This window comes from Indicator indicator, chromosome 21 (genome assembly GCF_027791375.1).
Source record: "Indicator indicator isolate 239-I01 chromosome 21, UM_Iind_1.1, whole genome shotgun sequence".
Lineage (NCBI taxonomy): Eukaryota > Metazoa > Chordata > Aves > Piciformes > Indicatoridae > Indicator > Indicator indicator.
The window spans coordinates 17,744,630-17,762,042 of NC_072030.1; the positions used below are offsets into that span (position 1 = coordinate 17,744,630).

Below are 17,413 nucleotides of genomic sequence, written 5' to 3' on the forward strand. Positions count from 1 at the left end.
TTTTGTTTTGGGTTTGTGTTTGTTTGGGTTTATATCAGGTCTGGGGTTTGTTTGTTTGTTGGGTTTTGTGCTTTATTTTCTTTTTAAATGGCCTGTGCACCTCCAAGGGTAGACTTGTGAAGTACCCCTGAGAAGGGCTGTTGCAAGCAGCAGGCAGTAACTGTCAGGACTTGGGTCTGTTTCTGCCCTGTGTGGGTTTTAGAGAAACATTCAGAAATGGAACTGAGGTTTGAGTCTTACATCTCTCACACCTTGCAACAGTCACACAGCATTAGCTCAGGAAGAGATTAAAGCCTTTGCCACCACCAGCAGCTTCCAAAGTGGCACAAGTTTTGTAAGTGGGGAGAAAAAGGGATGAGGTCAGTGAGCAGGGAACCCACTGCCCTGGCTGTAGTCCATCTGCATTGCTGGCTGTGCTCCACCAGCAGCTGACTCCCCTCAGTCTGTATCTAAGATGATCTCTTTCTCAGATGATACAAACTTGCAAGGAGAGATAAGAGAAGTGAGAAATGTTTGCACATGGTATTAATCTGTCTGTCAGAACTGAAAGGCAGGTGTCTTGGGTGGAAAAGGACAGATGATCTTAGTGGTGATTAACCCCCAAAGGAGAAAACCAAATCCACCAAGTGGCTGATTTAGGAGCTAGTGTGCTGGTAATGAGATTAAATCCCAGGCATTTCAGCTATTTATTCCTGCCTGATAAAACCCCAGCTGGCTATCAGGAAAGTTGCAGGTGTTAACTTGCAAAACTGTTTTGATTCAGGAGCAGGGGGGGCTCCTCCTGTGTGCCTGCTGTTTGAAGATGGCTCACTGTGTGCCCCAGGCAAGCAGGAGCCCTTGGTGTGTCCGTGTTGGCATGAGTACTCATTCTTCTTCTCCTCTCTCTTCTCTCCACACCCCCATTCCCTGCTTCCAGTTATTAAATTCCCTCTCCAAAAACCCAGATGCTGACTGCAAATATGGACTCTACTTCAGAGATGGCAAGAGGAAAGTAGACTACATCCTAGTTTACCACTACAAGAAGTCCTCCTCAGCAAAGACGCTCAGCAGGAAAGTTCATCACAACGATTCTGGTGTCCAAAGCACCAAGAAGGACCAGCCCCTTCCTGGGAAGGGAGTGCAGCTGGAAATGGGGGAAGGTGAACCCCAGGTGGATTACCATGAAGATGACAAGAGGTTTCGCAGGGAGGAGTACGAAGGGAACCTCGTGGAGGCTGGGCTGGAACTGGAACGCGACGAGGATGTAAGAGGCCATTGCAGACAGTTAAAGATGGGGGCTGGTGGTCAGCCCATGGGAGGTGCTGAGCCATTCCTGTCAACCTGGGTCTGATCAAGGTTGCACAGCTCTTCCACAGCTTGATTTCAGTCCTGGCAGCACCATCCTTGCCCACTAATTCTCTTCACAAGAATGGCATGGATTAGCTGGAGGGGTGGAAGCTCTAGGCACGTGGTTGGACTTGTTCTAAAAGGTCTCTTCCAGCCTCAGTGGTGCCATTGCTTCTGTGATTCTGATGGGCTGTGGTGGTGTTAATGCCCCAGTGAGGGTAAGCTGCTTCGTGTTCTTGGCCAGAACTTGTGCCACGTCCACTATTGCAACACAGCCTGCTGATGTGTTGCTGTACCTACAAGTGAGGCTCAAGTTGCTCTGAACACTACTCCCACTTTGGTGCCTTTCCAGGGTGCTGGGGCTTGCATAACTCCAGTTCTAGTGAAAAATACCTGATAGGGTCAGTGTCATTCTTATAGCTCAGTATAGAGCTAAATTGGCTCAAGAGAGTTGGTCCCTGCCCAGGTACATGGGGCTGTGCTGCAGTTTGCTCTTTCCATTCTTAGATGTGATCAGTCCAGCTCGTGATGCCTTTCACCTGCACCCTTAAAAACAGGGTATTCTATTAAAAGACCATCAGGCTGCATGAAAAATGCTGTGTGAAGTGCTGCCAGTGTGTGATTAGTAGAAATAGCCACAGCCATATTCATTTCAAAGAAAGAGATTGCAATTAACTGATCTAACCAAGAGGCCTGAAAAGTCCTGGGAGAGAGGGTAAACATTTAGGCTGGGTTTGTTTACAGGAGCTAAAAGTTGAGATGAAATATCTAGACCCATGATCAAAGTACTTAAAAAGAAAAGGTGAACCTGCTGTCTCTTACTCACAAATTGCAGGCATTTCTGCAACAGTGTGTGTCTGCAGATGTGTAAAATACACATGTGGCATGGTGTAATGCAGGAAACCCTTTCACTTCTCTGTCCCCCAGGTGAAAGCCACGACTGCTTTCCATCCAACTTGCAAGTTGTTGTAGTCAGCTGGAATCCTGCCTGTGCCAAGTCAGAGACAGTTAAATCCTTTGCAAGATGGGAGGTCCCCACCTATGGCATGTAATATGATTTGCAGTGATGTAAAAGGGTCAGGGTTCAAGCCTGGACATCCTGAGAGAGAGAACTCTGCTTTCAGTACAAGATACCAGAGCAGGAATGTATAGAGATGAAAGCAAGCCATATGCCATGATGCCAGGGGCATCCTACACTGATGTGCTGGCATGTGTGCTGGGCTGGAGGTTAGGGGAATAACCTCCAATCAGCTGGGCTTGGAAAGGTGCCAGGAAGCTGTGTTGGATGCCTTACGAATGGCAAAACATAGTAAAGGCTTCTTTAAACAGATGATGTTCATTAAATCACTTAAACTCTCTTCAACACCTGTGCCATGAGGCCAGGCTGAGAGGGTTGGGGCTGGGGTTGTTCAGTGTGGAGAAGAGAAGGCTCCAGGGAGACCTTCTGGTGGCCTTTCGGTGCTTAAAGGGACCGAGCAGAAAGCTGGGGACAGGCTTTTGAGCAGGGCCTGTTGGGACAGGACAAGGAACAATGGTTTGAAATTTAAAAAGGGAGATTTCAGAGTGGATAAAACATCTTTTACACAGAGGATGCTGAGATCCTCACCCAGGTTGCCCAGAGAGGTGATAGAAGCCCATCCCTGGCACCACTGCAGGTCAGGTTGGTTGGAGCTCTGAGCAGCCTGCTCTAGTTGCAGCAGTCCCTGCTGAGTTCAGGGGAGTTGGACTGGGTAAGCTTTAAAGTCCCTTACAACCCAAACCCCTCTGTGATTCTGTGAAGTCAATTCAAAGGTGGTTGGCAGCCAGGCCTTACAGGAGGGCTGGAGAAGCTGGTTTCTAGAAGGCCAGTGCAGAATACAACTGTGTGAAAGCTGGGAATGAAAGTGACTGCCTGGGGTCCCTGGAAACAGCATTCAGGTTTCTCTCTGTTCCGTTTGCTGAATGCCTGCTGGTTTGATTTGTCCCATAGCTTTGAAATGATTACTCCTGTGAGGGCAGGTATGGGGGGAGTGGGAGTGCCAGGAGCAAACCCCCAGGTCCAGCCATCCAGAACAGAGCTCAGAGAAGCAGCAAGACCCAAGCATACTACTGGGATTAACATTAACATTTCTGTTTGTCATCTGTATTGCTGAATTCCCCCTACCAGCATTCCTCATTACCATGCACAGTGCTTTAATGTAGAGATCCACTGGATCTGGATCTGAGGCTGCTGCTTTTTTCCTGCAGTTCTGGTCCTCTGAGGTACTGAGCAGCTCCTGGGAGGCACCAGGGCCTCTCAGTTCCATTCATTACAATGCCCTCAGGAACCCAGCCCGTTTGGCTGGATGCCTGTGCTTCAGATGTACCTGGCTCAGCCTGTGTTTGTGTCCATAGGTAGCTTTTACTTCCCATCTATCTTCCTACCTGTTTAACCTCTGGTAATTGTTCTGCAAGACAATAGCATTTGTGAGTCACAGCTTGTAGCAGCTCAGCACACAGAGGTGGTCAGAGATTGTCCTGTCAGAAACAGGCTGTCTCCAACAAGATTGATTTTGGTGGTGGTGGTAATAGACTGTTTGTTCCTTAAACAGAGATGAAACAGGAGGGTAACAGTGTTTAATCTAGATCATTTAAGTTAGTCTGAGTCTTAGGAAGAAGTTCTTCAGCACAGGGGTGGTGAGGCTCTGGAACAGGCTGCCCAGGGAGGTTGTGGATGCCTCCTGCCTGGGGGTGTTTAAGACCAGGTTGGATGAAGCCTTGAGTTTGGCTGAGAGGCATCCCTGCCTGTGGAGGGCAGGTTGGAGGAGACGATCTCTGAGGTCCCTTCCAACCTGAGGCATTCTGTGATTCTGATTTCTTCTCACCGGTGACCTTTTCTTTCAGACTAAAATCCATGGGATTGGGTTTGTGAAAATACACGCCCCGTGGAACGTCTTGTGCCGGGAGGCAGAATTTCTTAAGCTCAAGATGCCCACGAAGAAGGTGAGTCCTGGTTTTCCCTTTTCCCTCTGGAAGGCAGGGTTTGAACATATGCTCATCTCTGAGCGCTTCACAAGCAGACTTCTCTTCCCACAAGCATCTTTAAACCCCTCAGCTGATCTGTACAGAAAAGGAGAGCCACAAACTTGTGAGGGGCAAGCAGAAAGAACAACTTGGGAGGAGGAAGGGAAGTGAAGAACTCCTGGCTGCTACCTCTGTCTGTCTGTGATACAAGTGATTTCATGCCACACTTCACCCTATCAGCCTGCTTTAAAAGAGATTACAGTTGATGATGAAATCTGTGTACATTTGGGAGGCTTTGTTGTTGTTGTTTTCTTCTTAGCCAAACTGCTAAAAACGATCAGAAGATTAACCCTTTGTGTGCAGGAGGCTTGCTGGGTTCAGCAACTCTTCACACACATTGTTAGTTGTGTTTGCAGCAGCTGGGACTACTCTCCCACCAAACAAATCAGCTTGCAGAATATTTGGAATATCATTAAAGAAATGGCAGTGTGTTTCCATCAGTTCTAGATTGCTACCTGTTCAGTCAGCAGAGCTTGGAGATGGATTAATATTTAAACACATACTAAGTGCATGTCCCCAGACTGCAGAGGGAAAGTCTGTAATGGAGTGAGAGACAGTCTCAAAGCCCAGCATCATTTATTACAACACTAAACCCACACTTCTGCTTTGGACCTCATATTAATCCCCATTATTACCTCCCTTACCACTGATTCTAATCAGAAGCACAATTAGATAACAGCAGTCTGCTGTGATGCTGCAGTTAAAGCTGCTTTGCCACAGAAGCAAAGGCAGCATGAGCAATTTTTTAGGTGTGATAGAGGCCACCTAAGCCTGCAGACCTTGGCCAGGAGAAGTGATTCGTAGATTGAAAGAATGCTTTGGGTTGGAAGGGACCTTAAAGATCATCCAGTTTCAACCCCCTGCCATGGGCAGGGACACCTCCAACCAGCCCAGATTGCTCAAGGTCTCATTCAGCCTGGCCTTGAACACCCCCAGGGAGAGGGCATATACAACATCCCTGGGCAACCTGCTCCTGGGCCTCACCACCTTCACTGGAAAGAATTCCTTCCATGTGTGTCTGAGAAGACCTTCAGACCCCTAAAGCCTCATTTCAGCCCTGGATCTGCACATAGTTTATGTGGCTCAGAGAAGGAAGCTTGTAATCCCCTTTTTTGACCTGCTAACACAATTCCTGCCTTGAGTGCTACAGAACAGCAATAGACCATTCAAGATATTTTGGTTCCTTTATATGGAAGAGAGGAAACTCCTGAAAACTACACAGTATTCCCAGGAGAGTCCCCTGGGAGAGGAGACCACTTCTGTTGTTTTCCTCAGAGGCTCCACAGTTGCTTCATTTCTTTGTCCTATTGCCCCAAGAGAACAGTAAATGCCTGAGGAGCCAGTGCCCAGTGTACCTCCATTGAACACCCCTGTGTGATCATTTGGAGTCAACCACAGGCTGTATTTTGGCTCTGAGGGAAAGCAGTAGGCTTCCTCTGCTTGCCTTGGTTGGACTTTGCCATCCCTCTGTGTCTATCTGAATGTTCTCAGGAAAGTCAGCTGCACTCCTCCATGGTTTGCTGTGATGTGTCACTGAATTGCTGCTTGGTTCCTCACAGTTGACTCTCCCTCGTGGCTGACCAAAAGCACTCAAGTTGCCCTGTTCTTTCCTCTCTGCCCACCCAGATGTACCAGATCAATCAGACCCACGGGCTTCTGAAGAAGATCAACTCTGTGGCTCAGAAGATAACGGAGCCCATCCAGCCAAAAGTGGCAGAGCACAAACTTCAGACGGTGAAGCGTCTCTCCTACCCCTTCTCCAGGGAGAAGCAGCACTTGTGAGTGAGAGCTGTCCCCAGCTCCCAGCCCTGCTGACAGCAGATAAGGCACTAAAAGGTGGAAGGGAAAATGGGCACCTGCACTTTAGAAGGATCACTGTAAAGAATATTTCCATTCTGCAGTAAATGTTGGGGGGTTTGGCTCAACGTTGAGGAAGGAGGCTTTGCAGAGCCCTCCTTTGAGATCTCTGCCTGCTGTAGCTACTCTTGTAGTGTTGGACACCTGTCTGTGTCACCACTCACATCAGCTGTTGGACTGCCAAACACAGCTCACAGTGTAGTTTACAACAGCTTCTTTTCCACCTGAAATAAAATGCTCACTAAAAGTCGTAGCCAGAGATGTGGGTTGATAAATATCAGAATAGTTTAATTCGGCTGCTAGGGGCAGCTCACAGATGTCCTGCCAACCAGGCCTCCTCTTTGGAGGTGGTATGAAGTCAGTGGTAGCTTTGCCATCGATTTCAGAACAGTTAGAGGAGCTGTACACGTGGGTGTAGGAAAAAATCACCAGGTGGGGCCCAGCCAAAGTTTCAACTGGCCAGGATTGCTTTGTTGCTGCTCTTCCTTGGCCAGCATCCCAGAGAAGAAGCTTTGAAGACTGAGTTTATGTATGTGCCAGCTGGAACAAACAACAGCCCTAGGGCAGGATTTCTTCACTCTGGGGGGGTTAGTTTTTAATCAAGGGATGCAGAACACTGATAAGAGCTGTGTATTAGATTTGCAAAAAAGTTAGTTGAGCCAGTCAATGTATGTGACGTTTGACATGCCCTTGGACTTGCAGGAAAGGTATTTTTGGATTCATTGCATGTAGGAGGCTCCTGCAGCCAAGGAGCCTGGTGGCTCAGAGAAAGCCCAGAAGATGTTCCTTGGTTTAGGTGTGGCTGTGTCTCATGCAGTTTACAGTGGTGGCTTTTTCCAGGGAGACCAGCTGCATGTCTGAATAAGGAAGGCAAGAGTGGCTTCATGAGGTTTTAGGTTCATGCACCATGTGAAGATGATTAGGAGACATTTTAGGCCACCAGTGATTGTGGAGTCAACTTAAATGAGCAGCAACAGTCTGCAGAAAACCCTGCAGATAAACTGAGTGAAAGGTACAAGCAGCCTCTTTAAATGGGAGAGTTGTGGTGGCCTTTCTTTGTAACAAGCTTGCTACAACCACTTCTTTAATGTTAGCTACAAGAGATCCCCAGGAGAGATGAAAATATTGAAGGGGTCAACAAGAGCAGGAAATGACTGCCTGCATTTTAACCTAATGGGCTTCCTTCTAATCTTTTAACAGATTTGATTTGTCTGACAGAGATTCCTTCTTTGACAGCAAAACCAGAAGCACCATAGTAAGTACTGCAGATAACTCAGGTGTGGTGGATGTTGCCTTGGGCATTGTGTTAGCAGCCCCTCTGCCAGTTTTAGTACCATGTCTGCTGCAAGTTTGCCTTTCTTAACCCAATGCCAGGCCCACCTGTGGCATCAGGTATGGAAATCAGAAATAAAGCATTTCCAGCTGCAGCTTCTGTGCTGAACATTAAACGACAGAAATGCCTCCAGGTCAGAAAATTGCACCTTGCTCTGATTTGTTTCTGCATTGCATCTCCCCTGATACCCAGCACAGGGACTGGGCTGAGCCATTCCTCTTTTCCTGCTGGAGGCTCTGTCTGCTGCTGCAGTGCTTGCATGGGGCTGCTCCTCTCCTCATTGAACTTCTGCAGTTCCCTTACAGAAATGAAGCACAGGACAGGAACACAGTATCAAAGACTACATTTGAGTGCTTCCTTGTGACTTACAGAGTGGGGGAGAGGGTGCAGCTGCCTTTGTGGGCACCGAGGAGGGATTGAAAAGCCTTCTCATATGACGTCCAGAGCAGTTGGAAGGGACCATGCCAAGCAGCACTTGCTGCAGCACTTCTCAAAGTATAACATGGACTCTTTGCCCCATTCCACTGCTGCTAATCATCCTCTTGGAATGTGACTGGGAACCTGCTTTTATCTTATATTTAACATTAGCCTTATGGGATGCTAGAGTGGTTTCAAAAAGAGCTTAGATCACAATTAGAGCTGCCTTTTATTGCTAGGGTGATAATGGCTGTAAGCTATCTAACTTCCCTTTCCTGCTCTGAAATTCCAGTGTGTGGACCTCAGGATGTAGTTCCCTTGTAGTTTGAGGTACACTGGTTTGATGTGAGTGCAGGTTATCAGGCCTAGGTCAGCCTGAGCAGGAAGGCAGATGCAGAAGCACAGAAATGGGAAAAAACTCCCAAAGGACAAACATTGAAGTGGTTTGGTTGTGATAAAAAGTTTCAGCTGAGCTTTTGTTTGTAGACTTTCATATCTAGACACAGAGCAAAAAGCTCTTGTAAGCCTAAGAAATTTAAAGGGGCAAGTGAAGAGTTAAAATTCATGAGTACAGACTGAGAAAGGGAGCCAAGACAAAGTTGCACAGCAGGACAAGAGAGTGAGCAAGGAAATGAACTGGAACAGAAAAATGGACTGAAACGATGTGAGCTGAGAGCAGAGGAAGAGGAGGGATGGGGTTTGGGAAATCCCTCAAGGAACACCAGGCGTACAACAGGAATGCTGGTGGTGTGCTTTGTTTGAAGTACCTGTAAGTCACCTGGTGTAAAAGACACCTTGAACATCTCCCAGCATCATTTCACCCTGTGTGCACTTGTCTTTGTGTCCTTGTGTCTGAGAGCTCTCCCCTGCCTTTCTCGTAGGTATTTTTAAACTGCAGAGCAAATATTGACCCTTCCGCCTGCTGCGAAATGAACAGGAATCTTGTCACTCCCTGGGAGTCTTTGCTGAATAGAACTAAGCCAAAGACCTTTTACTTATTAAATAACATGAAATACATTATACAACTGGAAATCTCTGTGACTGCCCCTTGGCTCACTGGAGTTCCAAGAGAGCAGACAGATGAGCTGTGGGCTTGCCCCAGATGCCCTTGCTCGCTTGCCTTTATGCATCGGGCAAGCAGCAGCCAAGCTGGCACAAGGACTAGTGAGCATCCCTGGCTCTCCAGGCAGGCCAGTCGACAGGCAGCAGATGCCTTTGCCCGTGGTTTTCCTCAGCTGCCTGCTCCCCTGCCAGCTTTGCCTCAGCTGGACACTTGCCCTGGCTAAGAGCATTGTCACGTGGGAGTGGCACAGGGCAAAAGCTTGACCGCCTGGGCAGCCTGCTGAGAGGTCCAAAGGTTATTTACCAATAAATGCAATCAATCCTAAACTAAATACATCTGCTGTGCCTCTGAGGTCAGGCCAGCTCAGAAATTGTAAGGTCAGCCTGTGTTAGTCCAGTTTGTGATAAATGGCTGCGTGCTGTGTACGTGTTAGGAGCCGAAGCTCTGCTCATGTCCCTGGGTTGAAGCTAACTTGCACCACCAGAGACAAGAGCTGGCCCAGTGCACCAGCTGGGCTGGGTAGAAGAGGGCTTCTGCTCCTGGATCCATGTCCAATATGAGTGAAAACAGTATTGCTGGGCTGGTTAGATGTAACCCTGCCTCCCCCAGTCAACTGTCTGGGTGGCTGGCTGTTGAGTGAAGCCTTCCTCCCGTGTCCAGGTAACTCTGCATGGAAATCTTTAAGCTCTGCTCTGCTGAGTACCTTGACTTTTATTAAAGAATGATGACTTCATCCACATCTTGGGTTTGCCAATATTTGAGCTGCACACAAAACCACTGGCAGTGTTTGCAGTAACCCTTTCCTTTCTCTTCTTTAACTTCTATAGGTTTATGAAATATTGAAAAGGACAACATGTACCAAAGCAAAATACAGCATGGGTAAGGAACTTTATTTAGCTTTAAGATCAATGCTGGTTTCAGGTATTGGCAATAACTGCAAGCTGTAACTAGCTGTGGATTTTAGCTTTCGGGTTGTGGGGGTTTTTTTCCCCAGCTCTCTAGTTTGATGTATGTGGATATGATTGTTTTATTTGGAAATGTAATTTAATTAACATAGCTGTTTAGAATTTTTTCAAATGTGAATTCGTAGATTGGATTCTAAATTAATTGGTAGGTGAGTGTGCAGCCCCTGCAGATGTGAGCAGGTAGCCCCTGCACTGGTTTATATCACATCCAGTCCTAGGTCCTGATAGTCCTTTGCAGCAGGACTGGATGTGATTACAAACCAGTGGCAAAGATGTGCTCTGCACTGGGTCACTTTTCCACTCCCTGAAGTGGTTGTGTGAGGTTCAATAACTTCAGTAAAAGTCTGTGGCTTGGCTCATTCCTTTAAATAGGAACCTCACATTTTTATTGTGGGGTGGCTTTTCAGTGGCTTGAGTGGAATGATCTTAACTGACTGCTCAACACTGTCCTGAGTGGAACTGAGATGAACCCCATGGAAGAGCCAAGGACTAAGGCACACCCTGAAAGCTGGCCCAGCTTTTAGCCCCCCACACAGGTGCTGGGTCAGTGGGTGCAAAGCTTGTCCTGCCACAAGACTTGAGCCTTAGGGTTTGTGCTCCAGGAACTAAATTCATAACATAGGGAAACAGGAACTGCAAATCAAGTCCCCTCAAGGATTCATTGGCTGCTCAGCTGTTACAGACTTCATTTTGTACATACCATGACCTACAGGATATACTTGACCAAAGTTAACAGTCAAGGGTCATCCAAATTATATAAGGTGGAAGGCTGAATTCTGTCATCCTAACTTCCTAACAGACAAGCAATAGAAACAAAGTTCTGTGAGGAAAAAGTCATGATCATGGGGAGAAAAAAAAAAGTTTGATAACTGTTGGAATCTGTTAGAGCGCTTCATTTGCCTACAAGCAGTTAAATAAAACAGTAAGAACTTGAACTACAGGTAGTTCTCTTCAATATTGACCCATCAGGTGCTTAGAAATACAGCAAATAACACAAGAATGCTGGTGCCAGAAATGACCTCCACGCTTTGGCTTTCCTGCTGAAGCCATGACATACAATGTCCAATTGTTGAGTCCTTACATACAGTGAGTGTTGGTGGCCAGCCAGCATGAACAGAAGGGCTGTTTCCCTGTAGCATGGGAAATCCAAATTAATCTGTGACTTCTAGGACCCTTTCTGAGTCTGGTGCTGGATCATTTTCTTTGGGAATTATGTATTTGCACTCTTGAAAGAGGAAGGTCACACAGCTCAGTTTATTCTTGCCTTGGAGTTTGTTACTCACTTGGGTTGTTATTTTCTTTTTTCTTTTTTTTTCCTTTTCTGGTTTTGTGGGTTTTTTTGTTGGTTTTTTTTTGGTCCAGAAATGGGAAACTCATTTGAGATTAGTGAATAGGGCAGAGGCTAAAGGAAAGTAAAGTGTTAGGATTCCTGGATCTTTCTTCTGCCTCAGCCTGGCAAGGTCACACAGTATACCTAATAAAAATGTCATTAGGGCAGCCTGTCCATAGGGATACTCAGCATAACTCTGTCGTGCCCTTTGTGTTCCAGCACTGGAATGCTGGGTTACAACTCAACAAAGGTTGTGAACAGATTTGAGCAAACAGAGATAATGCTGCAGCATTTCTGCCCAGCAGGAAAAGGCAGCTGCCCACTGAACACTGCAGGCTTTGTTATTTATTTTGCACCTTTTCAAATATGAATCTGCCCTCACTGTTAAAGGCTGGTATGGAGAAGCGTCTTGTGTAGCTCTTTGGTCAGTCACACAGCCTTAGGGAAAAAAAAATTATCTGCTCAGCTGTTTCTGCCAGGAGCATGGAAATGTTTGCACATGTTTCACAGCACTGCATAAGCTTAACCTGGACTTTGAAAATTAATGATGCTGCAGGACACTGGGCACTCCTGGAGCACTTCCTCCAGCAAGAGATTAGTATCTGAATAATGTTAATGATGCTCAAAAAGTCTCATTTCAAGAACAATGAGGCATTTCTGGGTGAACCCACAGAGAGCTGTTCCCTAGCTCCTAGTTCCTTCCAGTGCAGTCCCACACTCTGTCAGCAGTGCCCTGATGGACAGCATGGAGCACATAATTTTTCTGGTCTTTTTCTAAGTCCTTTTAAACTACCCAGGATGAATCCAGTGGCTGGATTCTTTCTTCTGGGTTGGGTTTGGTTTGGTTTTTTTGTTGGCATTAATCATCTTGGCACAAGCTCTTGACTTAGCTCTGATTCAGCACCCAAAGCAGGTTCACTGAATCCCCCAATGCATCTTCACGGATAACAGGACACCTCCAGACACGGCTAATGCTCCAGATTTGGAAGTAGCTATATTAGAGCCAGCAGCTGCAGCAGGAACATTAGAGAAGTTATGTGCTACACTCCTCAAAGGTCCAGGTCCAGCTGAGTGAGCTCTGGGAACAGTGCAGCAAGCTGCAGTTTGTAAGAGCCCCTCACCCTCCCACTCCTCCAGCCTTCCTCTCAACTATTCCCAAGCAACCCAAGTTCTTGGCACTCTGGCCCCAAGTTAAGCTCCAAGTCCCTGATGCCACATACATGATGTAGATGCTTTCAGCCTCATGCATGTCACTAATGAACGGATGTGTAAACAGGGAAAGGAGAGGGAAGAAAGAAGGAAAGTGCCCTCTTAAATAAAAGACGAAAGTGTGGTAAATATGGTAAGTATTGCCCCAAGGGCTTTGCAAAGGCTTTTCCTACCATTTCTCTAATCAATCTGAAATCTGAACTCCCAGCTCTGTGTGGGTGATGTGTGCGTGGTGCCCTGTGCCATCAGTTCCGGCCACGTTCTTCTCGTGAGCCAGCCTCCTGCTCCATACTTGCCAGTCTGCAGGCTTGCCCTTCAATCAAGCTGACCTTTCAGAAAATGTGATTTATCTTAATGACTAATTCCAAGCCATTGGCTTCTTATTCTTGATTCTCAAATATATATATATATATATATATATATGACTTCCTCTTGCTCTCTGCAGTTTTCCGTTTCATAAAACGAGTCATGTGTAATAACCTGTATGATTAAAAATGAACCTACGTGGTAAGGAGTGAGATGGCAGAAGAATCATCCTCTGAGCAGATGACTTATTTTGAGGGAAGTCTCCAGGAAGGATGATGAAGTGAGGCTGTCTGACCTCAATTTATAAATAACTACCATGTCTTTATTTTTCAAGGTATCACCAGTTTGCTTGCCAACGGAGTTTACAGTGCTGCTTATCCTTTGCATGATGTAAGTGATCTTACCCTGTATTCTACATGTCTGCTACCTGACACCACCAAGTCCTGAATGTTCTGCACGTGAACTGCACTGTTCCAAACAAAGTGGTTTGGACCTGCCCTCCTGCCCACCTGCATCATTACTGCAGTAACTTCTGCAGGTTGTTCCCATCACTCTGCTCATTTTTAATGAATTCCCCACCTCTGCTCTACCTTTGGTGACCCGAAGATTAGAACATAACATTAGAAGAGTTGTTCTGGTCACTTGGATCTTGTGCTAATGAACAAAGAAGGTCTGGTGGTGGATGTGAAGGTTGGAGGCAGCCTTGTCTGCAGTGACCACGAGGTGGTGGAGTTCAGGATTGTGTGAGGAAGCAGCAGAGTATTAAGTAGGATTGCAGCCCTGGACTTAAGGAGGATTGCAGCCCTAGACTTCAGGGGAACTAGCTTTGACCATTTGAGAGACCTGCTTGGAAGAATCCCATGGGTTAGGGCTCTAGAAGATAGGGAGACTGAAGAGAGCTGGAAAGAGAGCTGGTTACCAAACCAAATACTTCTTCTATTGTTTTTTGACCTTCTGCTCCCAAGGTCCCTGGCACCAGTACAAGGAAACATTTATTCCTGGGGCACCAAGTGCCCAGTTCCCTCATCCACATCTCCCTGGCATTCCCCTTGCCAGTACAGAGATGTCAGCAGCTGTGTGCCCAGCTACTGGAGGGAAAATCATAGGTTGAAGTGACATGTTTGATGGGGCTGGGTGTGACCATAGACCTTTTGACTGATGAAATCTGCTGTGGAGCAGCTTGGGATGATGTCAGGAACATGTTAAACCCTGGTGTTCAGGAGGGTTGAGCGAGGCTGGGCATTTCGGTGGCACCCACGCTTGAGTTGGGCATCCCCATCCTGCCAGAGGTGCACAGCAGCTGAATGCTGATGGCGTTTTTCCTTAGAGGTTTAGGCTACAAGTGGAACTGGCACACACACACTGTTAGCTAGGCTGCCCCAGGAAGGCTTGGCAGGCGTCAGGGGGAGGTGGCAGTGCCCTGGCTGCATGAGCGCACGCCGTCTGCCGAGCCTGGAGCTGGCTTTCTGACATGGGTTGTGAAGATGAAAAGTGTCTTCCTGGTTCTGTGCTCCCCTCACTCACACTGGTTGTACATGAGGCCACAAATGTTTTCTGAGTGTGAGACCAGAGCAGTTCTTTATCTGCCTGATGTTTATCACAAATGTCAGGCACTCTTAAGCTCCAGCGATACCGCCTGGAGATCCAGAGAGGTTAAATAAACTTCTCCTCATGTCCTTGTCTCACATCTTTAGACAGCTACTGATAGTCCTAGGTAGAAATTATTTATTGTCTTAGTTTACTCCTTTATCATATTTTAAAAATAGCTCCAAATTAAAACCTCAAATCTAATCAGCCCTGAGTGTTTGGAGAGGCTGGATAGGGATCAGCTCTCTGTGCTGATTTCTTCTCTTTCAAGTGGACTGAGCTGAACCCCAAATACCATGGCAATACCACATCCTTTCCCTTGACATTTTTAGGCCACCTTTATCACTTATTCATTCCTTTTTGCCCCAGTGACAGATATTATTACTCTTTTCTTAATGTGCCTGACGACAGAAGACAAAGTGTGCCGTGACAAATGGGCTCCTAAAATACAGCATTGTTGTACAGATTGCTTTTTCTGTTTTTGATGCATTAAGTGAGTGGAACACGTGGGCACGCAAGGGGAGGAGCAGCTCTGGACACTGCTGGCTGAGTGATGCAGATTTCCTCTTCTCTCTTTCTTCACAGGGTGACTATGAAGGTGAAAATGTGGAGCCCAATGACAGGAAAGTAAGTGGGGGAGGGGGGGGGGTGAAGATGTTTGCAAGAGGCACCTGCTAGAATCCAGATGCCTGTTCTCTCTTATCACTAGTAACAAGTGACAGGATGAGAGGGAATGGCCTTAAGTTGCACCAGGGGAGGTTTAGGTTGGATTTTAGAAGAAACCTCTTCCCTGAAAGGGTTCTCAAAGACTGGAACAGACTGCCCAGGGAGGTGGTTGAATCACCACTCCAGGTGTAAGCAGCTGGACTTGAAACTTTTGGAAAACGTGGTTGAAAGAAACCTAAAGCAGAATGAAACCCAGATTTGCAAGAATGTTGCTGTTTACTAGAGGCCTGCCTGTAGGATTCTGTTTCTGCTCTTATTATTGCAAGGAAACTGATAAAGATGAATGGTTTGGGGTTACAGAGAGGCAAATCCACTTAGGTTTTGACATCATATTTCTGTAAAAGTCAAGAAGTTGTACTTTCTTGAATTATTGGAACCATCTGCATGAGAAGTGCAGCAGTCCAGCTTGGAAAGTCTGTGTTAGTGAGCTGGGAGGAGAGCTGCAAAGCTGCTGTGGAAAGGCTTTTTGCTGTGATCAGATGTGAGGAGCAGGAATAGGCAGGGCAGCAGGGCTGCCCCTCCTGGCTTTGCTGCATTGCACTGGGGAGCTGTAGGTGGCTGGCATCTGTCAAGCTTCTCAGGATAAAAGAGCCTCCAGATTTAAGCAATAACATCCTATTGGGTCTGTTCTTCTATGAACAAGATTAAGAATGTTGCCCTCCCCATAATGGTAACTGGTTTAGGTCTTGGTTCCCCACTGCAATTCTGCCAGAGCTGAGCTGCTTATGCAGCCCTCACCCACTGATGGTTTCAATTTTCTGCCCTTTTCCCCCTTTTTTTTCTTTTTTTTTTTAACTCAAAATAAATACCTTGGCAATAAGCAGTTCATGCTCTTACATTAGAGTAAAAAAGGGAAAAGGTGATGCTGTTGCCAGGTGAATTAATGAAAACAGAAGTGACCATCAAAATGTCTCCTTGAAATATCCGTCCAGGACCATCCTGCTACCAAGTTGTTGTCACTGGGTTGAAGCAGGGTGAGAAGCAGCAAAAGGAGATTGGATTTTGCAAGCTTTAGATCTGCAAAGCTTCTCTTCCCTTTGTCCCCCAGAGGGGGTGATGGCTGGGTAGCCAATGAGCACAGCTTGTCTTCTCCAGTATTTTCTGATTTCTTGTTCACAGAGTGAACTGAATTAAAGGGAAAAAAATGACATCTGAGAAGCACTATTTATACATTTTACAAAGGAAAGAAGTTGAAGGTCTCAGAGGAACCTATTTTTGTGATGGATTCAATTTTGTAAATCACTAATGGGGATGGTGGTTTTCCTTGGCCCATGTCCTAACCAAAAGGAAGAATGGAAGTCATCACGTTCTTTCAGCTTAAAGCTGAAACATTCTTAAAGGCAGTCTGGGAGGCACGTCTGCACAGCACCTCTTCAGGGATGCTGAATGTTATAGAATCATAGAATTGGCAGGGCCGGAAGGGACCTCAAGGCTCATCCTGCTCCCACCCTCCTGCCATGGGCAAGGACACTCCACACTAGATCAGGTTGCTCAGAGCCACATCCACCCTGGCCCTAAAACCTCCAGGGATGAGGCTTCTACCACCTCCCTGGGCAACCTGTGCCAGTGTCTCACCACCCTCCTGGGGAAGAACTTCTTAATGTCCAATCTGAACCTACCCATTTCTATTTTTGCTCCATTCCCCCCAGTCCTATCACAACCTGGCACTCTATGCTTTGTACAGTGAAAGCAGAGCAGTTTATTATAGTTTGGGGGTTTTTTTCTGTTTTCTAACTCAAAGTGTATTCACCTTTCACATCCATTCTGTTGGATACCTCCTACAGATGACAAAATCAGGACTGCACCTCCCTGCCCCTGCTGTAGTTATCCATTGGTTCAGTTCCTGAGGAGCCTTTTAATGTACTGCAGTTGGTCACTGTATTGCAGCCTGTCAAATCATCAGAGCTGGTTGTCATTCCTAATGCAGACTGCAGGTGTTGGCAGCTCATGGGCTGGAACCCCCAAGTGGTGAGGGCAGAACCACCACCTGAGCTGTGCACTTTGCTGGGCCAAAGGGGACACCACCACTGGTGTGCAGAGTGCTTTAACTTTGGACCTTGCCTGTCTGGTTTGCAGCTGCTGTGTGAGGAGTGGGCGAGCTATGGAGTCTTCTACAAGTACCAGCCAATTGACCTTGTGAGGTGAGAGCTCAGCCCTTACTGTCATTTTTCCATGGGACAGGGACACAGGACAGCTCCTGTGGGTGGCCCTGTGGGGATGCTGCCCTCAGTGTCATCCCAGGGGGACTCTGG

At 46.8% G+C, this 17,413-nt stretch overlaps 1 protein-coding gene across 7 annotated transcripts in view; it reads left to right on the forward strand.

The window, feature by feature from the left end:
- Positions 1-17,413, forward strand: part of ANO1 (anoctamin 1) — an 82,127-nt gene that overhangs the window by 39,363 nt on the left and 25,351 nt on the right. For 4 of the 7 annotated variants that reach the window (XM_054390304.1, XM_054390306.1, XM_054390305.1 and 1 more), the window contains exons 2-9: positions 917-1,243; positions 4,189-4,287; positions 5,995-6,146; positions 7,426-7,480; positions 9,866-9,917; positions 13,183-13,238; positions 15,021-15,062; positions 17,238-17,302. In XM_054390304.1, the coding sequence (XP_054246279.1) occupies positions 917-1,243; positions 4,189-4,287; positions 5,995-6,146; positions 7,426-7,480; positions 9,866-9,917; positions 13,183-13,238; positions 15,021-15,062; positions 17,238-17,302 (848 nt within the window). Of the gene's footprint in view, positions 1-916; positions 1,244-4,188; positions 4,288-5,994; positions 6,147-7,425; positions 7,481-9,865; positions 9,918-12,609; positions 12,676-13,182; positions 13,239-15,020; positions 15,063-17,237; positions 17,303-17,413 lie in introns of all 7 variants that reach the window. The other 3 variants (XM_054390302.1, XM_054390303.1, XM_054390308.1) reach the window with 2 other exon arrangements.